The sequence below is a fragment of the Lutjanus erythropterus genome, chromosome 24 (assembly GCF_056507025.1).
Source record: "Lutjanus erythropterus isolate fLutEry1 chromosome 24, fLutEry1.hap2, whole genome shotgun sequence".
Classification (NCBI taxonomy): Eukaryota; Metazoa; Chordata; class Actinopteri; order Lutjaniformes; family Lutjanidae; genus Lutjanus; species Lutjanus erythropterus.
The window spans coordinates 12,365,352-12,388,367 of record NC_139340.1 but is presented as its reverse complement, the minus strand read 5'-3'; the positions used below and the strand labels follow the sequence as shown (position 1 = coordinate 12,388,367).

General features: G+C 41.2%; 3 protein-coding genes across 3 annotated transcripts; 1 reads left to right on the top strand and 2 right to left on the bottom strand.

Moving 5' to 3' along the window:
• On the bottom strand, positions 1-1,689 carry LOC146304804 (acyl-CoA-binding protein-like; the record flags this gene model as incomplete). Its single annotated transcript, XM_084713240.1, has 3 exons — positions 1-281; positions 393-455; positions 1,521-1,689. Coding segments are annotated over 3 exons (306 nt in total), but the record flags the coding sequence as incomplete, so codon positions are not given.
• Positions 1,690-4,179: 2,490 nt separating this feature from the next.
• Positions 4,180-11,207, bottom strand: LOC146304803 (metalloreductase STEAP3-like). The gene is made up of 7 exons (XM_084713917.1): positions 11,055-11,207; positions 10,389-10,445; positions 9,695-9,937; positions 8,683-8,949; positions 7,987-8,514; positions 6,981-7,142; positions 4,180-5,119 (listed from the first exon to the last, which is right to left on the bottom strand). Exons 3-7 carry the CDS (start codon positions 9,920-9,922, stop codon positions 4,832-4,834), a joined length of 1,473 nt encoding a protein of 490 aa, XP_084570043.1. The 5' UTR covers positions 9,923-9,937; positions 10,389-10,445; positions 11,055-11,207; the 3' UTR covers positions 4,180-4,831.
• Positions 11,208-18,299: 7,092 nt separating this feature from the next.
• On the top strand, positions 18,300-20,288 carry LOC146304802 (complement C1q-like protein 2). The gene is made up of 2 exons (XM_084713919.1): positions 18,300-19,066; positions 19,754-20,288. Exons 1-2 carry the CDS (start codon positions 18,467-18,469, stop codon positions 19,931-19,933), a joined length of 780 nt encoding a protein of 259 aa, XP_084570045.1. The 5' UTR covers positions 18,300-18,466; the 3' UTR covers positions 19,934-20,288.
• Positions 20,289-23,016: the final 2,728 nt, after the last annotated feature.

The following is a 23,016-nucleotide window of genomic DNA, read 5'->3' as shown; positions in this document are numbered from 1 at the left end:
ATGAAAGTAGAACCAGCAGTCGATTAGCTTAGCTTAGCATGTAGCAGAGGTCAAAAGGTAACCAGGATGTTTAACCCTTTGACAGGCTAGCGGTTTACCCCTGCTTCCACTCTGTGTGCTGAGCTAAGCTAATCACCCGTTGACTCTCCACATTTAGCTTACAGACATAAAATGATGCTTTAAAATGTTGACCAAGAGAAACACACTCTAGATTCCATATTTTGTCTTCAGGTTCTCCACCAGCTCAACATAGGCAGACATGGCTTCTTCTTTGGACAGACCTGTTGGTTTAAGAAATGCAAACAAACAGGAAAAAAAATAATTTGGATTTGTTTAAGAAGCAGCTTTATATGTTGTGTAACTGTGCTTTGTTTTTATAACTAAATTCTAACCTTTCTGTGCGTTCCATGCGTCCCATTTTGTTCTTCCTGTGAAGTCAAGTAACCCCGGACGCGCTGTGAATGTAAAAACAAAGGATTTTTAAGAGTGTCAGTTGTTCTTACACAAACTGTCAAAGAACACAACAGCAGTCTTATGAACAACACAAATGCAGTGGTAGTTCATGTTTTTAGAGGTGGGGTTGTGTGAGCTATAACAACACAAATAATCTACGTGATTGAAGCAGCGGTAGGTATGACACTCCTGTGTGCTGCGAGGTAAAATTACTGATTTTGTCAAAGGAGTCTGGTGCAAAGAGATCAACATAACGGCTTCAGTTCTTAATCAGAACAGGCTGTCTGATGGCAAGGTAAAGTGGTGAAAATATTCTACTCAAAAATATGTTTTGCTGCCTGTCCACAGCAGCTTTCGTGCCTGTTTTTATCTACTGAAGGTTACGCACTGACTATAGATAAGTCCCTCATACAACCCTGCTCAAAAAATCTCAACTATTCCTTACCATGTCATGGTTTGAGATGTTTTTGTGTGTGTGTGTGTCAGTTGCAGTCACACAGGGGTGGGGTTCTGTGACTTGTGACTCATAAAAATCTCTAAAAGTGTGTATCTGTGAGCACCCATTCCTTTGTATTTATTTATTCTTACTTTTTTTTAAACTGGACCCTGAATCTAACAAACAATCAACTAGCCAATCACAGCAACTCTGCACAAACAAAGGTCATCTAGGTTTCACATCTCATCAAATAGATGTAAGTTTGCAAAAGTTGAGGGGCAAAATATTTTGCATTATGTTTGTTGCATTATGTAGATTATATAGAGAAACAGTAAAGATCTGAATCAAATCCTTATTATTCTGAATACTCTTGCGAGTGATAATGCCTTCTTGTCATATGCACAAAAATGTAAAAGAACATAAGCAGCTTTGTATAAACTCATCAGTTCAGACATTGTTCACGCACACTGACAACCTGTCAGACCTCATTTTTTCTTGACTCCACCCTACTGTCTGTCTGTGCACATGGACAGGATAACTCAGAACACAGCACGTCTTTTTTAGTGTCTTTTCTTAGTGTTTCCTTGTGAATTAAAAGCCTTTAGAAACTGGCCTCCCATTAGTGACTCACCTAAGTTAACATCACCGACCGTAGCTTGTTTGTATAAACCGTACAGTGCAGTCAGTTCTGCAGTGTCTGGCTTCTTTTTCAGCACCGTCACCTCCTGTACGGCTTTGTCAAAGGATTCCTGGCAGGATGAGAGAAAATACAAGCTGATACAGAAACCTTTGTCACATTGTTAAAAAGTCTTAAATGTGGTGTATCACCGCATTACATTTCATCATACGTAGCTAAGCAGAGATCCCTGCTCTATTACAACCTCATTACAGCCCCAGTGAATCTGTCAACACACCTGACAGGTAACTTAATAGTACCAATAATCTTTTATGTAGCATTGTATGAAAGAGTGAAGTTCAAAAAACAGCAGTACTTACAGTCATAACGGCACTGACACACTAACACACCTTAATGCTGCTCAACTCACTTCCCAGTTTTCAGACGGTGCTCGTCCAACTCGTCCTGCAGTAATTGTTAGTGGGTGTGATTCGCTGAGGAAAATAAAGTGGGAGGTTTCAACACTGTCAGCAAAGATAACAGGAGATCATGTCACCGTACTATAAAGTTTTACTAGAATGAGAATTTAAAAAAAGAGTACTTTGATATGACAACTTAAGTTTTTACTCATGGTACACTTGCCACAATTTCTCTGGTACTGCAAAATTATATTCTGAATGTTTTACAAAAATTAGCTTCTTTTTTTTTAATTATTTAAGGAGGGTTTAAGAGGGCATGTGATCTAACTGAATCCTTTCATGCAGTTCTTCTATTATCTAATGTTGATTTAGACTGGACAGTCTTTATTGTCCCAGAGGAGCAATTTTGGTTTGCAAACAGTCATCAACACAAGCAATTCATAATTCAAAGACTGGACAGTGGTTCAGTTGTTGACTTTGTTGCTGCATTAAAAAAAAATGACATGTATCAGATTTATCAGGTGCTTTCCAGAGGACACGTCCAGACTAAACCTTTTTTGGCTTTTCCATTTCTCCCACAAGATGGCAGCAGCCACATATTTACTAACATGATGGCTTTAATCCTGCTGATCACTTTGGCTCAGACTGACATCAGATTTACCTTTGACTGGATTCTGTAATGAAGGAGGCTGAAACAATAGTGAAAAAAAACATGGTGTAGAAAAAAACGTTTTATTCTACGTTGTATAAATTTCCAGTTGAAATCAACATTAATGCCTCTGTGGGAAGAGACATTCTGTACTATAACATCATAATTTAGATTCATCTATCACGTAACGGAGAATCATCTTTGGCAAGATCACAAAAAAAAAAAAAATCAGATAATACAAACTCATATTATAACAAAACAAAAAACTGTAAAACAGCAGCAAACTGTGCTGTTCCTGATTGTAATGAAGACAATAAAAAGGTTGTGTAACAGCCTAACGATATTTTTTTTTTAAATCAAATGTGTACAGATGGGCACATATCAGCAGGTCAGTTTAGTATAACAGCAAAAAAACATTAACCATGTAAAAAAACCAAAAACACTCCAACGGTAGTTTTCTTAAATTCTACAACAACTTGTCTGTTCCAGACAATGCAAACCAACAGCTACTGCAGCAGAAGTGCTTCTAGTTGGCATATAAGAGTTTATAAAGACCACCTGAGTAACGGACTGCACTAAAATTATTAGTGGGGAGAGTCGTCAGACACGGAGGATACTGCAGTCTTTATTTTTGTTGAAGTGGGGGTGATGTTTGAAAGTCAGCCTTCTCTTGTGAGATATATTAAATAAAAACGAGGGCTGGGTAACAACAACTAAAATTGTAATATTTTTGACCAAATAAATCTACATCAATATTACAATACTGTATTGATGACTCAGGAAAACAATGCCTCCTTGTTAGACTAAACGAATGAACAAATTCCCACTTTTTCTCCTGATGTTTCCCCCTAACATTTCTGCCCCTTAAAACCCCAACAGCAACCCCTGCAGTAACTTCTTTGTGTAAAGCAATAACGTCACTCAAACTATGTTATTACTATTCAATGCACATCATTACAATGACTTTCAATGTACCACTAATGGACCTGTAACAGACCTGTTTGCTAAGTCAAGGAGAGGACGCAGGTTTTACTGGGGAGGGTCTAACATAAGGTTCACCCCCCCTTTATAGCCCAATAATTTTCATACAGTCCCTAACACTTTAAATTATATATAATATGAAAAAGGATGGGCACTGAAACCCAGTTTTAAATGGGCCTGAGGCTGATTTATTAGAGATCAGAGTATTGATAAGATGTGCTGTTATCGGTTCTTTTGTCTGTACTTTTAAAAGTATGGTGTAATTTATTATCACACAGCTGCCGCCAGTAAAGACAGTGAAATGAAACAGGTTAAGTAACTCAAAGATTACTCGAACTCACAACTGTTTAACTTTTGCCACGTATGTGTTGTAAACTTACTGCAGGATGATGCAGAGAGCTCGATCTCTCTACACCAGGCAGAGACCTGCAGACAATGAATCACATCAGCATCAGGGGGAGGAGGACAGAAGACAGGATGAATGACACCGACTGATGTCTGTGTTCTTCATCATTTCTAAACGTCACTCAGTATTTTGATGTCAAGAATGTGATTTACTTTATTTACATTTTAGCTCCGTTTCCAATTATTCTAATATAATATTCTAATATTCTAATGAGTTTAGACTCTAGTTATAGTTAATACGGATAAAATCTTAACAATACCCATCCCTATAAATGCGGATTGCAAAAAGTCAGAACAAAATGAGACACTGAAATCACATCAGTGAAAAACCTCGTAACAAATATAACTAACACGAAAAACCATGTCAGTTTAAATTTTAGCACGTGGACAAAACAGGACGACAGGTTGTGTTGCAGGCTGATAAAGATCTGTGCAGCAATGTTGAAGTGCGAGTGGAAGAAAAAAAAACCTCACTGACAGGAATACACAAGCTGAAAGAAAAGGCTGACGATCAGAGTTAAGAAATCTGATTTCAAAGACTATTGAACTTCTGCAAAATTCAAAGTGTAATAGTGTTGCATAAATTAGATTGAAGTTTCAAATAGACTTAGAACACGTAACAATAAATTAAAGTAAAGAGGAAAAAGGACCAACTAAATATTCATTACTGACAATGCATAGTGCAATAAGTTTGATAACCATGGCTCTACTGGTCAAATATCTCTAAGGGACTACCTGCTAATTTGTTCAAAAGAAACTTGCATCTCTGAAATCTCTCAACAGGCCTCAGAGATGAGCCGTCATTACATTCCAAGAGTGTATAAATCATTTCTCCCTCACTCTCTCATCGCTTCTGTCTGGCTCTGTGTTTCTCAAACGTGACTGACATCCTCCAGCCCGTTGCGGCAGCCGTCCTCCGGCAGCGTGAAGCGGATGTGACGGCTCTTCTCCCAGCCGCGGCGGATCTGCCTGAGCCGCCGGGCCGCGCAGGGCACGAGCAGAGCCAGGCGACCCAGCAGGACCATGATGGGGAGGATGAGGACCAGCACGAAGGTCGGGGGCAGGAGAAAGCGGTACTGGGCCGGGTCGAAGGCGCGTCTCCAGCCGTAGAGGAGCGTGTGGAGGGTCGCCATGGACAAGGCACAGTAACCGAGCGAGGACTGCAGGAGGTGAAAGAAGAGTGTCACAGAAATGTAACGCTACAATCGTCCTGTCTGTCCTCCACATATATGACCCACATCGTTTCCCTTGCAGTGACTCCTCGTTAGTTCATAGCAGTCCACTACATTAGCTCATTATGTGACAGGCTGCTGAAGACCCCGAGGAAACACACTGACCTAACACTCATGACCTGAATGAACCCCACTAGTGTATGCATGTGTGTGTGTGTTTGCGTGTGCGCCTACAGGGCCCACTAATTATACAAACTTCCCAAGGTTGACTCGGGTAGAGGCCAGAGGTTAAAAAGAGCCTCATTCTTCCTCATTCACACACTAACCGGGCAGAGTGAAGCGTAATTATTTCCACTTGACCAGAATTACTTTTTATTACAGTGCTGTCAAATAATTGACAGGGAGCAGCAGCAACTGTAAAGGTTTTATCCTTATAGTTACATCAAAGATTTATACAACTTAAAGGAAAAAGCTTTTCCATGGAGATTCAGGGGCTTGTGGAACTTGAACAACAGACCTTTCTCAGAGCAGGTATTTTGGGTGCTTTTTCATTACGCTAATGTGTCTCCTCATGTCCTTGACTCGCTTCCTTTCCTCAGCTCCTCCCAGCAGGGATGTGAGAGAGAGATGCAAGGAATGGCAGTGTTCCTCGACCTTTTCCCTAAATCGAATTCAAGCACTTTTCAAGTACTTTCAAGGTGAATTTTCAAGCTTTTCCAGCACCATACAGCAGTGCTAAATTACATATTAACATAGATGACTATTCAGTCAGCTGGCTACGTATAATGAGAGTAATGCAATTACAGTTTCAAGCACTTTCATGAACTTTATCCAAGATCTGGGTACTTTTTAAATTTCATTTCATTTCATTTCAAGGATTTGTAGCACCTGTGGAAAGTGCAAAGAAAGAAACGCGTGGATGGAGAAGCTTCAGCAGCAAAAAGAGAAATCATTAGTTCCATAGCATCAGTTTTAATGACATCAGTTACTTATGACCTTCTGCACAGCTGTATCACCTGTCAATGTCCACAGAACCTCTTATTTAAGAACAATTAGTGTTGTTACTGATTGAAGATTATTAATTATCATTTAATTGACACTTAGAAGAGTTTTTACGTCAGGTGGTATTTCAGTTTTGTTCATTGAAATGACTGTAAAAACTGAATCAAAGCAAAGCAAAAATATCTTAATTTATATCAATTATCATCCTACAATGCCTAAATCATAATTTCTGCAGAGGTAACTTGACATAGGTGCATCTTACACACATATACACACAGATAATACAGGACACGCATTAATACAGTGTCCTGCAGCTGTGGGCAGCAGGTCAAGACGTGCTGAGCAGAAAGTTGCCTTTCATCGCGGCCGGCTGTCAGGAGTCATGACTAATCTGACGGCCACTGGATTAGTTCAACGAAAAGATGAAAGGGAAGAAGCGGTACCGACTGGCCCGCAAGTCTTGGAGAAATGGGGGCCACGGTGGGGGAAGTTCAGGAGGAAGAAGAGAGGGGGGGAGAGGAGGAAGTGTGTGAGAACTGAGTCACAGCACTCCTGATGGCTTCGTCACAGCCCGAGTTTAACACCAAATCTGGGGCAGCTACAGATGTGCAAACACTTGGAGTCACAGCGTTTGTGTGTGAGAGACCATGCAGGAGACACAGTGTGCATCTGTGTGAATGCAAGTCTGCTAGTATGCTTATAAGTCAAGTGTCACGTCTGTCTGTTGGTCTTCAGCCGTCATTCTGCATTAATCCTTCCTGTCTTTTATCCAAGAGGAATAGACTTGTCCTTTTTTCTTTATGTAACCGCCACATCACTGCCTGTGCGCGCGCGTGTGTGTGTGTACCTGTATGAAGCTGAACTCCCTCCAGTTGACATTGTTGGCTACTGAGGGCAGCGAGGTGACAGCGAGCAGAGAGAGCAACCCGAGGGCCATGATGCCCACTGAGAGGTACAGCTCCATCCTCCACACCTCCTCGTCCACCAACAATTCCAGCCCCTCGTTTGCCTGGATGACAGACAACAAACATCAGAATCCTCGATGTGTCAGGGAGGATTTCATATATGTGGACACATCACTGCTGGTCCAACTCCAGCAGCTCCCGAAACTAAACATTATTCATCATGCCTTATGCTACCATTCAGAAAGTGAATTATTGCTCCAGACTATATGATAACACCACGAGGGATCCAGTGAGAAGCAACCATGCAGATCAAATGTTTTGTTTAGAAGTACTGTTGCTTTAAGCTTGGCCCTTTATGTTATTGTTCATTTCTGTCTGACAAACAACCAGCATGCTTCCATTTTTCCAATTTACAGAACTTATTGCTGTTGCGACAGCATTTGTCTCAGGAGGATGAGGACAGTAAGAAAGCTTGAGCGTTATGTAGTCACAGTATATACTGGTTCTGCACCTCTAACTGAATGTATGCAAGTTTCAAGTTCAAACCCATAGGAAAAAAAACTATTATTAACATTTATAGACACTAAAATATATCAAATTTCATGTATTGTGCATATCAGAACAGTGCTGTGTGTATATATGTATGTTTCTGTGTGGACTATGAACCAGCTGCAAAGACAAATCTCCCTCTGGGACAATGAAGACTGTCTATGCATCTGTAAGTAGTAGAACAGGCTCAGCTAAGGTACAAGTTTGTAACCCTGTTAAAGGAAGTTATGCTTCCATTTTGATCGCTGACAGTCATAGAAAAGCCAAGTAGGGGGGAGAGGGTGAGAGCTTTCGTCAGTGTTCGACCCAGTGTGAAAGGCTGCGGCTATTTCCTGGAAACAGCACACACTGCATTGGAAAAAGTCTCAATAAAGAGATTTGTTTCTTCTTTTCAATCACCTGTTTAACAGCGGTGTTGATCAGTTTGTAGCGGAAAGCCTTCCTCAGGGGAAGACAAAGACTGTAGATGGCATGAAGAGCTGCACACAGGAAGCTGCACAACCCAAACTGCTTCCTCCTCGTTAACCACCGGTCCAGCCAGCTGGGGAAGCGGTTGTATTTGGTTCCCCACCACAGCTGGAGGAAAGCGGCGCACAAGCCAGGCAGGTAGACCAGCGACAACATCACCAAAGAGACGGAGGGCAGAGTGACATTAACAGTCTCAATGGGCATTTTGTGGAAAACATTTTTCCCTGATGTGACGTACGGCTGCAGAACGTCACGGAGGAAGTTGTACAGGTAGAAGAAGATGAAGAGCGACAGGGTGCAGAGGACGGGGATACGCCAGGAGGGAAACAGATAGAGAGGGAGATTTTCGACCTCCAGAGAAGAGGAGAGGAGGCCCATATCGATGGGGCTGAAGCCCATTCTGCGACAGAGCTGCATCACAGAGCTCTTGGCCTTGCTGCTGTCACTGCACAGGAAAACCTGCAGACAAAAAAATGACACAAAGATGAAGCTGAGTTCAAACATTCTCATGAGAATTCTTTCTATTCATAACTTTATAAATCAGGACTCCACCATCTTCTTTGTTCAAACTCATTTCATTAGAAGTCAGAAGTATTATTGACTAAGGGGGCGGCTGATGTCTCCTACCTGCCTGCTTCCGTCTCGAGGTCCCATCTGCAGCGACCAGGCCGATATGGTGTTAAACCCTTTGACTACAGAGCTCTCTGGAAACAGGTCGGCCAGCTGTTCGGCATTCGAAGGCCCCTCCAGGTTTATTCTCAAACCATTGCTAACATCCACCAGAGTCTTTCCAGCCAGCGCTGGCTTCAGCTCCACCAGTGTGGAGTGGTGCTCGGGGAACACGGCGACAAATACCAGGTCTGCCTGGCTGGCTGCCTCCATCTGAGACGTCACCTGGAAGACAAAGACAGAAATGGTTATACACATTTTGAGGAGCAGATGCACATTAAAACTACATTATAATAATCACAGGGACATCAGTGGTTCTGAAACTAGCTAGAAGGGGGTCATGACAAAAAAAGGTTTGAGAAAGTAATCGCTGGCTTGCTCTAGTTTCATATTACAGAAAAACAAATTTCCAAAAACTGACTATTCCACAAAAAGAATGTATTAAGAACCACAACTTACTATTCCTACATTACATTAAGTAAATTGTGTCAATCATGTCTGTTCCAATAAAAGTCCTTTATGACTCTGTCATCAGAAAACAGCCTCAACAGAAGCTCTGACGGTTTTAATCGATTACCTGGAAAATATTTAATCACATTTGCATTCAAATGGCTAAAAATTCACTTCATTGAAGATGTCAATATCAGATATTCTCCCACCCTTTCAGGCTCATGCAGATACTGAATTGCTTTATGGATTCCTTATTGGCAAATACTGACTCTGATGATATAAAAGAGAAAAAGCCTAAAAGTGTCTTACTAACTGCTTTATTCTGTTCCCACACCACAGCTGACTCTCATCCCTAACTCAGATTATGTTTTAGGGCATCTATTGAGGATAATAACAACAGTTATTATGCCTGGTGGATAAAGTCAGTGTAAATATATAATTATCACCAAAGGGGGTGAAACAAAAACACCAATTACATGGTGGGTGTGAATGTGGGTGTCAGTGTCACTGTGTGTGTCACCTCAGCCTCTTCAGGGAACAGAGCCGCAGAGCGTTTGGGGGTCCGACTCCCGACCACCACTTGGTAGCCGGAGGCCACCAGCCGTCTCGACAGCGAGCGGGAGAAGTCGCCTGTGCCCAGAATGCCGACAACTGGAGAGCCAGGGTCAGACATGGAGGCTTCCAGACGTCTGGAGCCTCCTCCTTCACCTCTGCCTCGGATTAAAGGCCTTGACATCTCGTCAGGCATAATCCTCCCGCGAATCTATAGGCAGGAGATATGGTCATTATTTACTAAAATATACAGTCGATTAATAGAAAGAGTCTTGAAGATGCAGCATTAATTGACTGAAAACATTTTTACAGACTTCTTCAAGTTTGGCACTATACTGAGCAATTAAATAAACAAAAGTACTTGGATAATACTCTAGCAAAAGTCATCATAATTTTTTATATCTGTTTATTAACCTTGTTGGTCCTTATTTGCTTGGTATTATTTATTTTAATCCATTATTACTCCCCTGTTACAACAGAGTCTTACAGAAGGCATGAAGAGATATACCTTTTATTGTCCTGTGAGTATGTTAACATTGTATGCATAGACAAAGATATAATCCAATAAAAAGAGGATTTTTCTAACAAAAAAATGAAAGAAATAGAAAGGGGAATACAAAGCAAAGAACTTTTAATTAGACATGAAGATGTTATTCACATACCGACACTAATTGTTAGTTCTGCACCGTAGAGGCTCGCTTTTTCATTCAGCATGGGACCTAAAATAAGAGCAATTCATTGTAATAAAACATGCAGTTTAAGGACAGTGAGGGTTCTTTCTATCTGCCATTCGTCAGCTCTTTTTTTTGAGAGCGCAGAACTGGGATCCCTATTATCTTTGTGTCTCAACTGACATGTCCTAGATATGCAACTCTGCATTGTCAAAAGCAGCGAGTGGCCATCCAGTAATAACATAACTGGAATTCACACACCCCGAAGACAGTAACTGTTATTAGTCCATCCAGCTGGCTCGGAAAATTTCATCTTCACGCCCATTTAACAAACAAGTATGCCATTCATGCAAAACTTCATTTCGACCTTATGAGGCGGACCACGTCCGGTTATCTCACATTAGCAGTGAAAATGATAAAAATGTCAATTTTATAAAAGTGCTGATTTGATAATCATCCAACTATATGCCGAATTTAACACAAACCCGCGACTATTCTGAAGCCGCGGCGAGTGATGATGTATGATTAATCAAAGCCGACGGCTTAGCGATTAAATATTAAATTGTCAGAAATCCATATTGATATTCTTTTCAAAACATCAAAACGGGCAGCAGCCACCTTGCTGACTGTCCTTGGCTGAACTCGTGGAAACTTTACCTCGGAATGAAGTTACTCTCCTCAACACACAGGACGACACAGGCAAACACACACGAGCGTTTAGGTAAAATAACAGCTTACACAACATAATTCAGCCTCTGTTAGTTCTTACAGGGTCGTTTTTTGGACTTATTTACAGTTCAGTACTCACCTCGCGTCTCTGCTTTCCCTCAACTGGCGCGTCTCTTCCTGATAAGGTGACGCAACGGCCAAAGCACCGCCCTGACCACGCCCCCACGTGTGTGGAGGAGATAAAATAGAGCCAACGCTCGGATCCAAAACTGTAAAAATACATGAATATAAACCTGTTGACATTAATGACAAGAACAAAACAAACATTATTTCTATAGCACTATTCAAGAAAGTGGTTACAAAGTGGTTAATAGGAAGAAGAGAGGGCTAAAGAGGGAGATAAGTGTGCAAATAGTGTAGTATTTTACAGAGATGATATGATAAAATGATAACAAAATAATTATCTTATTGTTTTTGTGGAGCCTATTTATAACTTTTTTGTCAAATAATGCATCTTATTGTATTTTTGACAGGTGAAAAGAAGAGCCACACCATGTGTCGATCTCTTTTCAAAATTAAAATTTACCCCAGTACTTTCTCTTAAAACCAAACACCTACTAATAAGGCTATTAATGACATTTCTGCCAACCTCAGTTATGTGTTTAGTGATATTGAGTTCATGTTAGTATGCAAACACACACATCATTATTAGCATGTTAGCATGCTGACATTACGGTTTAGCTCACAGCACCTCTTTGTTACATGGTGCCATGACAACAGCCCATCATTCTGAAACCCCAAAATTCAGAAAAATCTCCCACTGGACCGAAAGCCCATTGCTCAGAAGGTTCTTTGCTCTGGAAATACAAACTCTCCCTGCAGTAATATCCTAACACCTAACAACTGCAGGAAGAGTTTGTATTTTTGGAGGAACGGCATTTGTTTTCAGCATTAATGGCTTGTCAGACAAATAGGCTTTCAGGGACATTTTTGGACCATCAGGGTTTAGAAATGAGCCGTCAGAACAATGGACAGTCTCCACTAGCATGGCTGTAAATTTTTTGTTCTTTTTTTTTTAGGTTTAGTTGCACTTCTCAAACCATAATGTACTCTGCTGAATGATGACGAGAACAAAAGTCTAATCATTTTCATATTGTCTCGTTGTGAATAGATTTTTAATTGTGGCCTCCCCTCTTTACACCATCTGCTGCTGTTGGACTGGTGTGTTTGATAAACTGGCCTTGGGATTAGAATGAAAAAGCAAAAGAAAAATCGTGTTAAAAAGATGTCTGACCGCAGGTTACGCACTGTCAACATGACTTCATCATGTCTGCCTTTGCCACTTGCAAAAGGTTGAACCCCCCTGGCTCGCAGCGCTGCATCAGTGTCACCACACACAAACGTGCACACACATTCTCTCTCACACACACACACACTCGCAGAAGCACACAGAGCTTGTATGCCACCCTCTTTTTTTTGTTTTTTTTTTACTCTCTCTAGGCCACCGCCTCCTGTTTGTTTACAATGCTTAGGGTCACAGTCCTTGACATGCATGTCCAATTTTGAGATTTTTCATTCATGGGTTTCGATTACTGGTGTCTCGCGGTGTGGTAACCCATTATTCTCACAAGTCACATCAATTCAAGATATTCTGATTAAGTGGGGACACAAAGCACTTTGAGGTCACATGGACAAAATAACACAAAATCTGACCTGTTTTATTATTAAATACACAATAATAGTTCTGTTAATGAGGGTGACACATATTTATTCATGACTTGCACAATGCAAATGGGTTACCATGGCAAAGGGGTAAAGGCATGGTCATAAACGGTTAGCCTGAAGCAGACAGGTACAGCCATGTTAACATCTGACAGGACCTCACTGTCAAAATGTTGTATGGAAGAAGACATTTGTTTCTGAGCTCTCAAAGAGTCTTCAGCGCCCTTCATCATCAGGGATTAGGGTCACATGTTGAGACAGCAGCTGATGTTGCAAGATCTCGTCACTGTGTTTGTTGTAGTACAATTACAGTAAAACCCTGTGACATATTACAGTGTGTTTTGCTAATCTGAAATTAATATAACAATACTGCTCAACACAGTACAACTAAAGAAAAGCTGCAACTGAAGGACTTTGATTTGAGAGGCTAGTAAGAATAATGCCAACACTCAGCTCAACATCGGTCAAGTCTCCATCCAATTTTTGTGCAAAGTTTAAATGAACTTCCAGAAAATCCAGAAAAAAGTGAAATAAATTTGCATCATCCAGTGGTGGAACAAAACTAAGTACATTTACTCAAGAACTCTAGGCTACTTAAGTTCAATTTTGAGGTGACCTAAAAATGATCAGCTCATGAAATATTCACTGTGCGATTCTTTGTGCAACACTCGCTGTTAATATTTCACTCACACTGTGAAATATAAAACTGGCCCAATTAAAATTCTCCATACATGAATCCCTCGTGATTAACTGATCTGAATGCAGGGCGGGAATGGCCGACCCCACCACTAGCAATAAAAACGACTACACAGAAAAATAATTACTAAATGTAAACATAATAAAAGGCTATAGCGGAAAAAAGATTGACCATAAATAACTGAAAGAATAAAGCTTATTACTTTAGGTACATTTTTCTGTTAGTACTTGTATAATATTCTTTTTCTTCTTTTTTTATTTTTTTCTCCGATACCTATGGAACAGGAAAGTGTGGTGACCTGTTTGCAATCTGCAACCTCACCACTAGAGGCCACTGAAGCTTACACACTCACTCTGCAAAACCAGCTATAACATTAAAAATGCTATTTCTGTAAATCTGAATCTGGGGCCAATAAACACAACTATTCCAGAATGAAAAAGAGGGCAAGGAAAATCCCACCCTACACCGCCCACTCTCTTTTCTAAAGTCTCTCCTTCCCTGAGACCTGAGAGGCTCAGAGCTCCGAAAATAAGAACTTCTCGTCACCTCCACTCCTTCTTTCTCCAGGCAATAAATATCATAAACAAAAACACTTAACATACACACCCCCCCTCAGCAATATTAAAACAATGTGCATCTCTGTTGAAGACAGTCACGCTATATTATATAAATATCCACAGTTCAACAGACTATTTACCCAATTCATTTATTCATCCCACATACATTATGCTGCTCATACATTTCTTTGAGTAATTTATTCTGCTGTATTTAGCGTATGTATACATTTTGCTTTTAACTGTCTTGTTTGGTGCTGTTGTTCTTACAGTTTTTTTCTTTACTCCGACACTTCAGAACTCTTTTTTTTTTTTTTTTTTTTACAGTGTATGTGTTATCAAATTGGTGAATGTGATTCTCAGTTTGCCTGTTTGTCATAGTCATACTTATTTGCATGTTTCCTTACAATAAATGACAGCGCTTCGAGCTCTCGGGGGCCACCATACCTCCACTCCTCCTCTTCCTAAATGTTCCTCTGTGTTGTTAAACAAAAGCACGGAGAACGGTCTCCATGTTTGCATTTTTATTAGCTAATGATGGCCTGATTCATTTGTCTCACCGTATGCTTCGTGTGTATGACACAGCAGTCCACTAACATGCAGCGTGATTAGAAGCATGGCAGCGCCGCAGGGCAAGGTAATCTCAGCAGCTGCAGTGCATAATGTGGACAGTGTGTCGTGCGTGGCTCACCATAGCCTAAAGATACAGTTCACTGTACTAATCCTGAGTAAAGGTCATTGCTGCAGTCATGTAGCAGAGTCGGCGAGCACAATGTTCTCTGTTGTGCCTTTCTGCATACTTATTTTTAGGGTTTTGTTTTGAAGATTATTGCTTTTAATTGAGCGGTAGATGAAAATTTCAAACATGACATAACATTTCCAGCTTTGCCAGGACGACCGTCAGATCCTCAAATTTCAGCCTCAATTTCATTTTTGACCCGGCGCTCATGACTTCTCGCGCTCCGTCTCACCTTCAGACACGAGCGGCTCAGCTGGAGCCGTGTTCAGGGGACTTAAAGCTGAGCTGAGCACAAGTTGAAATTGCTTAGAGGGGGAGTTGGGTGGTGGCGTGCACTCTTAGAAATAATGGTTCCAAACCATTTGCTTTTGAAGAACCTGGAGAGGAGAGTTCTTCAAAGATTTTTGGGTGTTAAAAGATTCTCACCCTTAAATATTCAGACGTTCATCCCTGTTTGAAATGATGTTTTTGAATCAACTCATTTCACTTGTGTTTTTTTTTTCTCTTCTGTTGAATATATTTTGGTTCTCTGTAGAACCCTCAGGAGACAAAAGCATCATAGGTGAAACCTTTATTTAAAAGAAAAGGGCATTTTTAGAACCCCCTTGTGGGTTCTAAATGAAACTTGGAATATAAAAGGGTTCTTGGCTCGGTGGATACCCCTGGGTGGGTTGTTGATAAAACCCTTGGAATATAATGGGGTTCTCAATAGCATCCAAACAGAGGGTTCTGAGTGGGAACCGGTGCACCATAGAAGAGTTAGCTGTAGAAGTTCTCATAGGGGGTTCTGGGTGCTAGGTATAGCATCCTTTATGTTGGGTTCTACGTAGAACCCCCTGAATGAGCTCCAGTTTGAACCCTCATAAAGGGTTCTACCGGGAACCAAAAAGGGTTCTCTTATGGAGACAAGCCAAAGAACCTTGCACGGTCGTAGTTTGCAGCTGTATTCCCCAGAGTGCGGGGCCTCTGCGGTGTGACCGCGGGGCTTCAGCTAAGCCTCGTCTCCGGCCTTTGAAGATTCCTCCACGTCGTCTTGAGCTCTAAAGCCTCTGTTGTGGATGTGGGGCCTGTGCTCCAATTCCAGGTGCTTAGTTCCCAACCTGCAGTTTTCAAGTGTTTCAGGTCCTTTGGGGGGAATTTTTTGAGCTGGAGGACAAAATCAATAGATGCTTTTATTTTCAATGAGCAAATACTCTCTTTATTGAGTGTCTCAAATGCTTGCACTCTTTGGAAGCACGCATTAATAATAGCCTTATTCAGCTGTAGTGCCCATAATAGAACAAGTAGCCTCACTGGGATTGAAACAAAAGAGGCTAAAGAGGCATTTAAGACAAATCTGTATGCAATAGAGTAATGATTGCCTGTGCGCGGCAGGAATTTTAATTTGTCGGACAATCGAAATGCAAGGCCTGTGGCTCTCCGCCTCGTGAAACAAGACATCAAATATGTCCCTGCAGCTGGGGAGCTTAGAGCAGAAGGTGTCGACAGCCGTCAGACATCTCCGCTCCGTTCCCCGAATATATTATCTGCTGCTTTCCCCCCTGTCTCCTCCCCCTCTGTCTGCATGTGTGCGTATGAAGTGACCAATGCAGTTGGTCATTTGATGTCACCAACCTGCCCTCAGCCATGGGCTCTGACTTTGAAAAGACCCCTCATGGCCTGAGTCAAGGATTTGGTCATGAATTTAGCTGCTGTTGTCACAAGTTTAGCATAAATTTGACTTTAACCTGTAATGCAGAAAATAACTCTTTTTATTGGACGGAATATATGTGGATAAAATAACCTTATAAACTCACATGTTGTTTGATAAGACAGAGCATCTAGAGTGGCTGCAAACAGATTGTATAATGCCCCAAAAAGACTAAAAAACAAATACATTTTAAGCACTGAATTATCATAATATGTTAGATGGGTTAGACAGAAATCCATCTCTGATCTTATAATAGAAGAATTAATAGATCTGATTAAATTATAGATATAATTTCCAATGGGAAATGGATGAATAAATTGTGTGGTAGGCTAGTTTTGGCCTGTAATGTATTCCGCCTATAAGGACTTACATAAAAGGCTCTATACTGTTGAGCTCTAACCTGTGAAAATGTGTAATCATTTGGCATTTTAAGGCTGTATATATATGCATGGACTGATACGTTCAAGTATAAGACTGGGATATTTTTCTACATGTAAATACTAAGTGCTCTTTGCTGAACCATGTTAAATATTTAGTGCCATTTTGAATGACAATTTATGCAGACTTAAACTTTATGCACAGAGGCTGTCCCTGCTTCTCTTGTCAAGACAGTCAAACTGAGATAAAGGACTTCCTGCTCATCATTTAAAAATAAAAGCCTGGTTGACAACCTCTTTTTACATATAATAATGTCTCCTAATACGTTGGTGCCAAGAAGGATGCTGAAGTGCTCCTGTCAGTGTTATATTCTTGAATCATTATTAAGGTACAGACTCTGACAGTATGTTTTCTAATCAGCAAAGAAACTAGGCATACTGACTAAAGCTGTCAAATATATCTAATGGAGCAGATGGTATAATATCTCCTTTTGTATTGCAGTGGAGAAGAAATATGAAGTACATGTGTCCTTAATGTAATCTCACATACTGATTAGCTGCACAAATTCCAGTAATATAATTTTATATGACACGTAAATTTGTAAGTATTATTAAGTCTACATAATTTGCTGTAATATTTTATACATACAACATATATCATGTAGAATATATACAATGTTCCGTTTCTGTTATATTCCCTCCTGGTTTCCTTTGGTTTAGTTTGCTATAATATTTTGATGTATGATACATTTTATTGGCTTTGTGAGTATGTATGTTTTTTCTGTTGAAAAACAAAACAAAACAAAAAAAGCTGAAAAAGTATGATCTTTTTTTAATGAATTTTTTTATGATATCAAACGCTCTCTATTAACTCATGAAAACACGACTGACACACTAAAGTGCTCCTCTTTGTGGTGGACCTGGTGGGAGGAAAAGTACCGCATGTAAAAATGCATTTTATTTGCACTTGGACTAGTTCTATTCACATTATGGATACTTCCTTTAGGTCCTACTGTATGTTCTCTTTTTTTTCTGCTCCCCTCACCTCAGTGCTTCTCTTGATGGGAACACTGTCTAGACCTGCTCTACATGAAATGTGCCCTGAGACAATTTAGGTTTGATTTGGCACTATACAAATACAATTTAATTGAACTGAACTAATTAGTAACTCAATACAGCCATGATTATTACTGTTCAACTTCTTAATTGAAGTTGATGTTGCATATTTTCTTCATTTGTCAGCACAACACGTCTCTGACCTGCTGTTTTAATTTGAAAGCCAAATCCCCTGTCTTCCGGTCTTATCCTCGCTAACTTTGACATCTGGCTGCAGCTGTCCGCAGCTGTCGGCGCGCGCCTCTCCATCCAGGCAGGACGCACACCGCTCCCCGGTCACAGAGCTGCTGCCCGGAGGCTTAACGCACCAATCAGAGGAGCAGGACTTGGGAACGCGTCCTAAATGAACTTCATCTGTGAGTCGCCCTGAAACCCCTCTGTCCTCTGTCCTCCGTCCTCTGTCACGATTCCCCCTCAGAGAGGCTCCACGGATCTTGTCTCGTCCGTTGGTCCCCGAACAGCGCGGAGGAGGTGGCCGGTGGTCTTGGTGGTGACCGCCGTCGCGATGGTGCTGCTGGCTCTGGCCGTGGCTGTCCCGCTGCTGCTGCTCCGCTCCTCTGAGACCTCCGCTCACTACTATGAGATGATGGGCACCTGCCGGATGGTCTGCGACCCCTACACCCCCAAAGCGGGGGGCGCCACCGCCATGGAGGTGATCCAGAACGTGAACGGGGTCGCTCCGCAGCCGCCGATGGCGCAGGGGAGCCGCGGGGAGCCGGGGAGACCGGGTAAACCTGGAGCCAGGGGCCCACCGGGAGAACCAGGACCCCCGGGTCCGAGGGGGCCGCCGGGCGAGCGCGGGGATGGTAAATTCTTATTCCCCGCGTTAACAGGAGCTGCGGGGACTGAGAACGCAGAGACAGAGGGGCTGAACTCCACGGCCAGCAGCTACAGGATCGCCTTTTACGTGGGGCTGAAGAACCCACACGAGGGATATGAGGTGTTAAAGTTTGACGACGTGATCACAAACTTGGGGAACCACTACGACGCGAGCACTGGGAAGTTCACCTGCCATGTGTCCGGGATCTATTTCTTCACCTATCATGTGCTGATGCGCGGAGGAGACGGGACCAGCATGTGGGCCGACCTCTGCAAGAACGGACAGGTAATAACACAACTGAACAGGAGGAATAATGTCGACCAGTATGCAGTTTTAATACTTCAAGCATTTAATGGTCCGATAAAATGCGCATTTTACGCACAAAAAGCGCACAACATCGCCTTACTTTTCCCCTTGTATCCTTCTGGACACGAGTAATATAATCGCATATTCTTACTACTTATATGTAATTGATTTTAATGTACCGTCAGTGATATTTGAGATCAGATCCAGTGATGTCTGCCTGCTCTGTCTGGCAGCGAAGCTCGTGCGTAAATGCTGTCTGGATCAGCTCCAGATAAAGGGTCATATGAGTCCTATCATTATCAGTGTTCAATGGAGAAAGTATAAAATTCAAACTTGGATGAGAGTCTGGGTGAGTTTGTATTTTACATTTTTTCATTATTATTATTAGCGTCAAATTCTGAGGTACTCGATTTTTTTTTCTTTCAAACCCTTATTTGAGAACCACTGTTCTAATTTACCCAACATTCCCCTTGATTGTCCAACACAGTCTGTACTTTTGGTACACCAAATGCTATTTTTAAGTCTGCACTATTGTTTTTCTACTTTGCCTCTCAGGCATTCATGAACTTTTCTTCTCAGTTTCTACTTCTGCTGTCCTCTTTCACAAACAAATGCTCATTGGCGAAAGTCTTCCCTTGCCCCCCCCCCCCCCTTTTTTTTCTCCAGGTACGGGCCAGCGCCATTGCTCAGGATGCAGACCAGAACTACGACTACGCCAGCAACAGCGCCGTGCTGCATTTGGACTCTGGAGACGAGATCTACGTCAAACTGGATGGTGGCAAAGCTCACGGAGGCAACAACAACAAGTACAGCACCTTCTCTGGCTTCATCTTATACCCCGACTAAACACACACACACACACACACGGGTCTGTGGACAGTAACCATCACTGAAAACTGTTTCCATTCAACCATATGTTTCTAGGTGCCACAACACACAGGCTCACCTGCAACTGTGTGCTCTGTTTATTTAGTGAAAGACCTTTTGTATGTGTTTTTGATTTAACCTAAGTTCAACTGCTGTCCTGTCATCAGACTACTTAGTAGCAGAAAGCTGATGTTCCAGGTGCTGAGAGCCAGAAATCCCGTTTGTTGTGACGCTACAACAAGGTATGGAATACTGTCTGTGCATGTTTGGAACATGTCCTTCAGGCAGACTCCAGAAAGTAGTATGAACAGAACCACTACGCTTGTGTGGTGTCTGTTGTCCATATACGAGTCCGTTTGGGAGTATATTCAGGCCTTTACTATGGTATATAAAATTACTGGCACATGATATTACTTGTTTGTTTTAAAAGCCCTCTCTTCAGTTTTATTTCCCTTTTGCCCCACAGCAAGCACATCATTCACTGCAAAATGGAAAACAGGCGTACAGTACATCTTCCTCCCCATGATTCACCTGTCATGCACCTTAACTGGTGGATAAGCTGGACTTGTTTTGGAAGATGCGATCGAATGAAAGAAATGATGAGGTCAGTGGAAAATTGATTGCCAAAGACGACGGACGTCACATTATAAACGCGTTACATGAGATGCAAAAAGTCTAACCTAGTACAGGCCATCTTGATTGCTATAGCAAGCCAAATTGTGGTGCTTTGAGTAGTGTTCAGTGTTTCACAAAATAGCCCAATAACCACACATGAAAGATAGAAATGGATGTCTTGCATTAATATTGAATCAGTTATATTTTGTTCTCATATATGCAAATAAATATTGTTTGACAAAAAGTTTGCTTTGTGTGGAAATCTCTGACCAAATGAATCCAAGTGCAAGCAATGACACTGCTTCTTGTTTAATGTCAGAGTTTGTCCGTTCGTGTTTTCTTCCCACAGGCTGCCTGTCTGAATGTGTTGCATTGCATCGTAGCCCACAGACTCTTTACGGTCTTGCTCACAGGTTCCAGGTGCCTCCCTGGATGTCCTTTTTCTCTGCTGTAGCTCGCAGATATTTGTAGTCAGTGAGTCTAGACACCATTCTGCTCTCATTTGGTGTATTTATTCAAAAGGTTAGGCTGTAGTCTGTCTTGTGTTTTTTTAATCCTTGTGTTGAGTGTTAAAAAATCTTCCAGGGTAAATTAGACTTGTTGCAAATGCCAAGCAACTTGTTGTAAAAGTAGAGTTAAAATGATTACTTAATTTATTAATTAAAAAAATAATCTGCAAATATTTTGTTTATTTTTATCTATTTTCTTTGTCATATTAGAGAAGTTAGATCTGCTCAGGGTCTTGTATTTATAGATGACAGATGTACCGATAATGATTACGACGGTGTTGAACACATTACAATTGACCCTTCCTATGTCCTGCCCATTTTGGCTCTGTGCTCCAATATTGTATGATGTATGGCGAGGAAACAAACATGCCTCCTGCGTCTCCTCAGATTTCTCAGATATAAAACTGGGTGGAAGCTGGTTGCTGCCAGCTTCCGTGTTTCACTTTTAATTAAGTTGTATTAAGATTTGTAAACCCTTTACCAGACTCAAATATTATTGCTGTAAGCATTCATTAAGATGATGGCTGTTTTGTGTGTGTTTGATTCTTTTTTTTTTTTTAATCCCATCCCCTCAGGAACACACACAAAACAGCTGTTTACACACCACTCCTGTCAATTTAAATGGAAATCATGGGAAACAAATATTAGCATGTCTGCTTAGATAAACCTCCATTAAGGTGTTGGCTTATTCTCCGGCACTCTACAAACTAACTCTGTCCTCCTCAGATGGGATTGTTTTATTCTGGAGCTGCTGGAAGACAAAAACCCAAAACAAAACAGAACAGGTAGACAGACAAAAATGGTACAATTTATGTGCCAAGATCTGGGCCTGTATTTATCAAACCTCCAGATTCATGTTTCTGAGCGATGATACAACATATCCTTGGTTATAATGAGAAATAATTCCTCAGCTAAAACAAGTACAGGGTAGCATTAGCATGCTATTAGCATTTGATTTGAATATTTGATAAGAGATAGCACCACTTTTCCTTTTTCTGTGTGCAAACAGCAAGAATAAAGCTGGCAGTGACTTTGTTTTCAGTCGTCTTCTACACATCCTCACTGTCTGCCCTCATCAGTGTGGCACCAATCTGTCCTTATTATGTGTTTTTTAACTAATGAATCTTATCTACCAGCAGCAGAATTCCCTCTGTGCTACAGCTGGGTTTTCTTCTTGTTTCCAGTTCAGCCAATTTCTTGATATTTAATATAAATATAAATATATTCCATTGTTCATTTCACATCCTTTTAACAAAAGAATAATTATGGGAAGGATGTAGAATGTACAGGACCACATTTTAATTTTAGAAGCACAGCAAGTGCAGAGTGGTAGGTCTTTAAATGCACCGGCTACTTTGGTTCGTGCTGGTGCAACTTTCTGCAAAACAATATTCTGCTTTTCACTCCACTACATTTATCTGACAGCTTTAGTTACTAGTTACTTTGCAGATTACAATGTTTCATACCCTTTCTGTCGGGTGATGTTTGGTCATTTTGAATTTGAATTGTCTGATTAACAGAGAGATTAAGTGTTCCTTTATGGTTTGAGGGAACGCTCCCAGTGCTTCCAGCTTACCAGCTCAGCCAATCACATGATGACAAGAGCTCAACAACTGGAAGACACTTCGCTAGGAAGTCACACTGTTGTCTGGATGCCGCAGAGCAAAATGAATACAAAGCACCACAAATCTGCAGCCAGAGGCAGATGGTGTGTGGGTTTCATTTATTTTGTATAATGACGGGAGAAATAAATTCTAAAAAAAGTTGATGAAGAAGCTGCTGATGTGTCTGCATCAATCCAACGCTGTGCCAGCTTTAATTTTTACTGTATCTCACTCCGTAAGTGCTCACAAAATGTGATGCAGCAGCATCTGAAGTTATGCATTTAAAGAATAAAACATGAAACAGTACTATTGCTACTAGATTGGAAACGAGGAA

Coding starts and splice junctions, on each gene's coding strand:
- LOC146304803 (XM_084713917.1), bottom strand. CDS start 9,922: ATGCCTGACGAGATGTCAAGGCCTTTAATCCGAGGCAGAGGTGAAGGA. Junction 7,143..7,986: donor TCAACACCGCTGTTAAACAG/GTGATTGAAAAG, acceptor TCTGTCATCCAG/GCAAACGAGGGGCTGGAATT. Junction 5,120..6,980: donor GGGAGTTCAGCTTCATACAG/GTACACACACAC, acceptor CACCTCCTGCAG/TCCTCGCTCGGTTACTGTGC.
- LOC146304802 (XM_084713919.1), top strand. CDS start 18,467: ATGGTGCTGCTGGCTCTGGCCGTGGCTGTCCCGCTGCTGCTGCTCCGC. Junction 19,067..19,753: donor ACCTCTGCAAGAACGGACAG/GTAATAACACAA, acceptor TTTTTTCTCCAG/GTACGGGCCAGCGCCATTGC.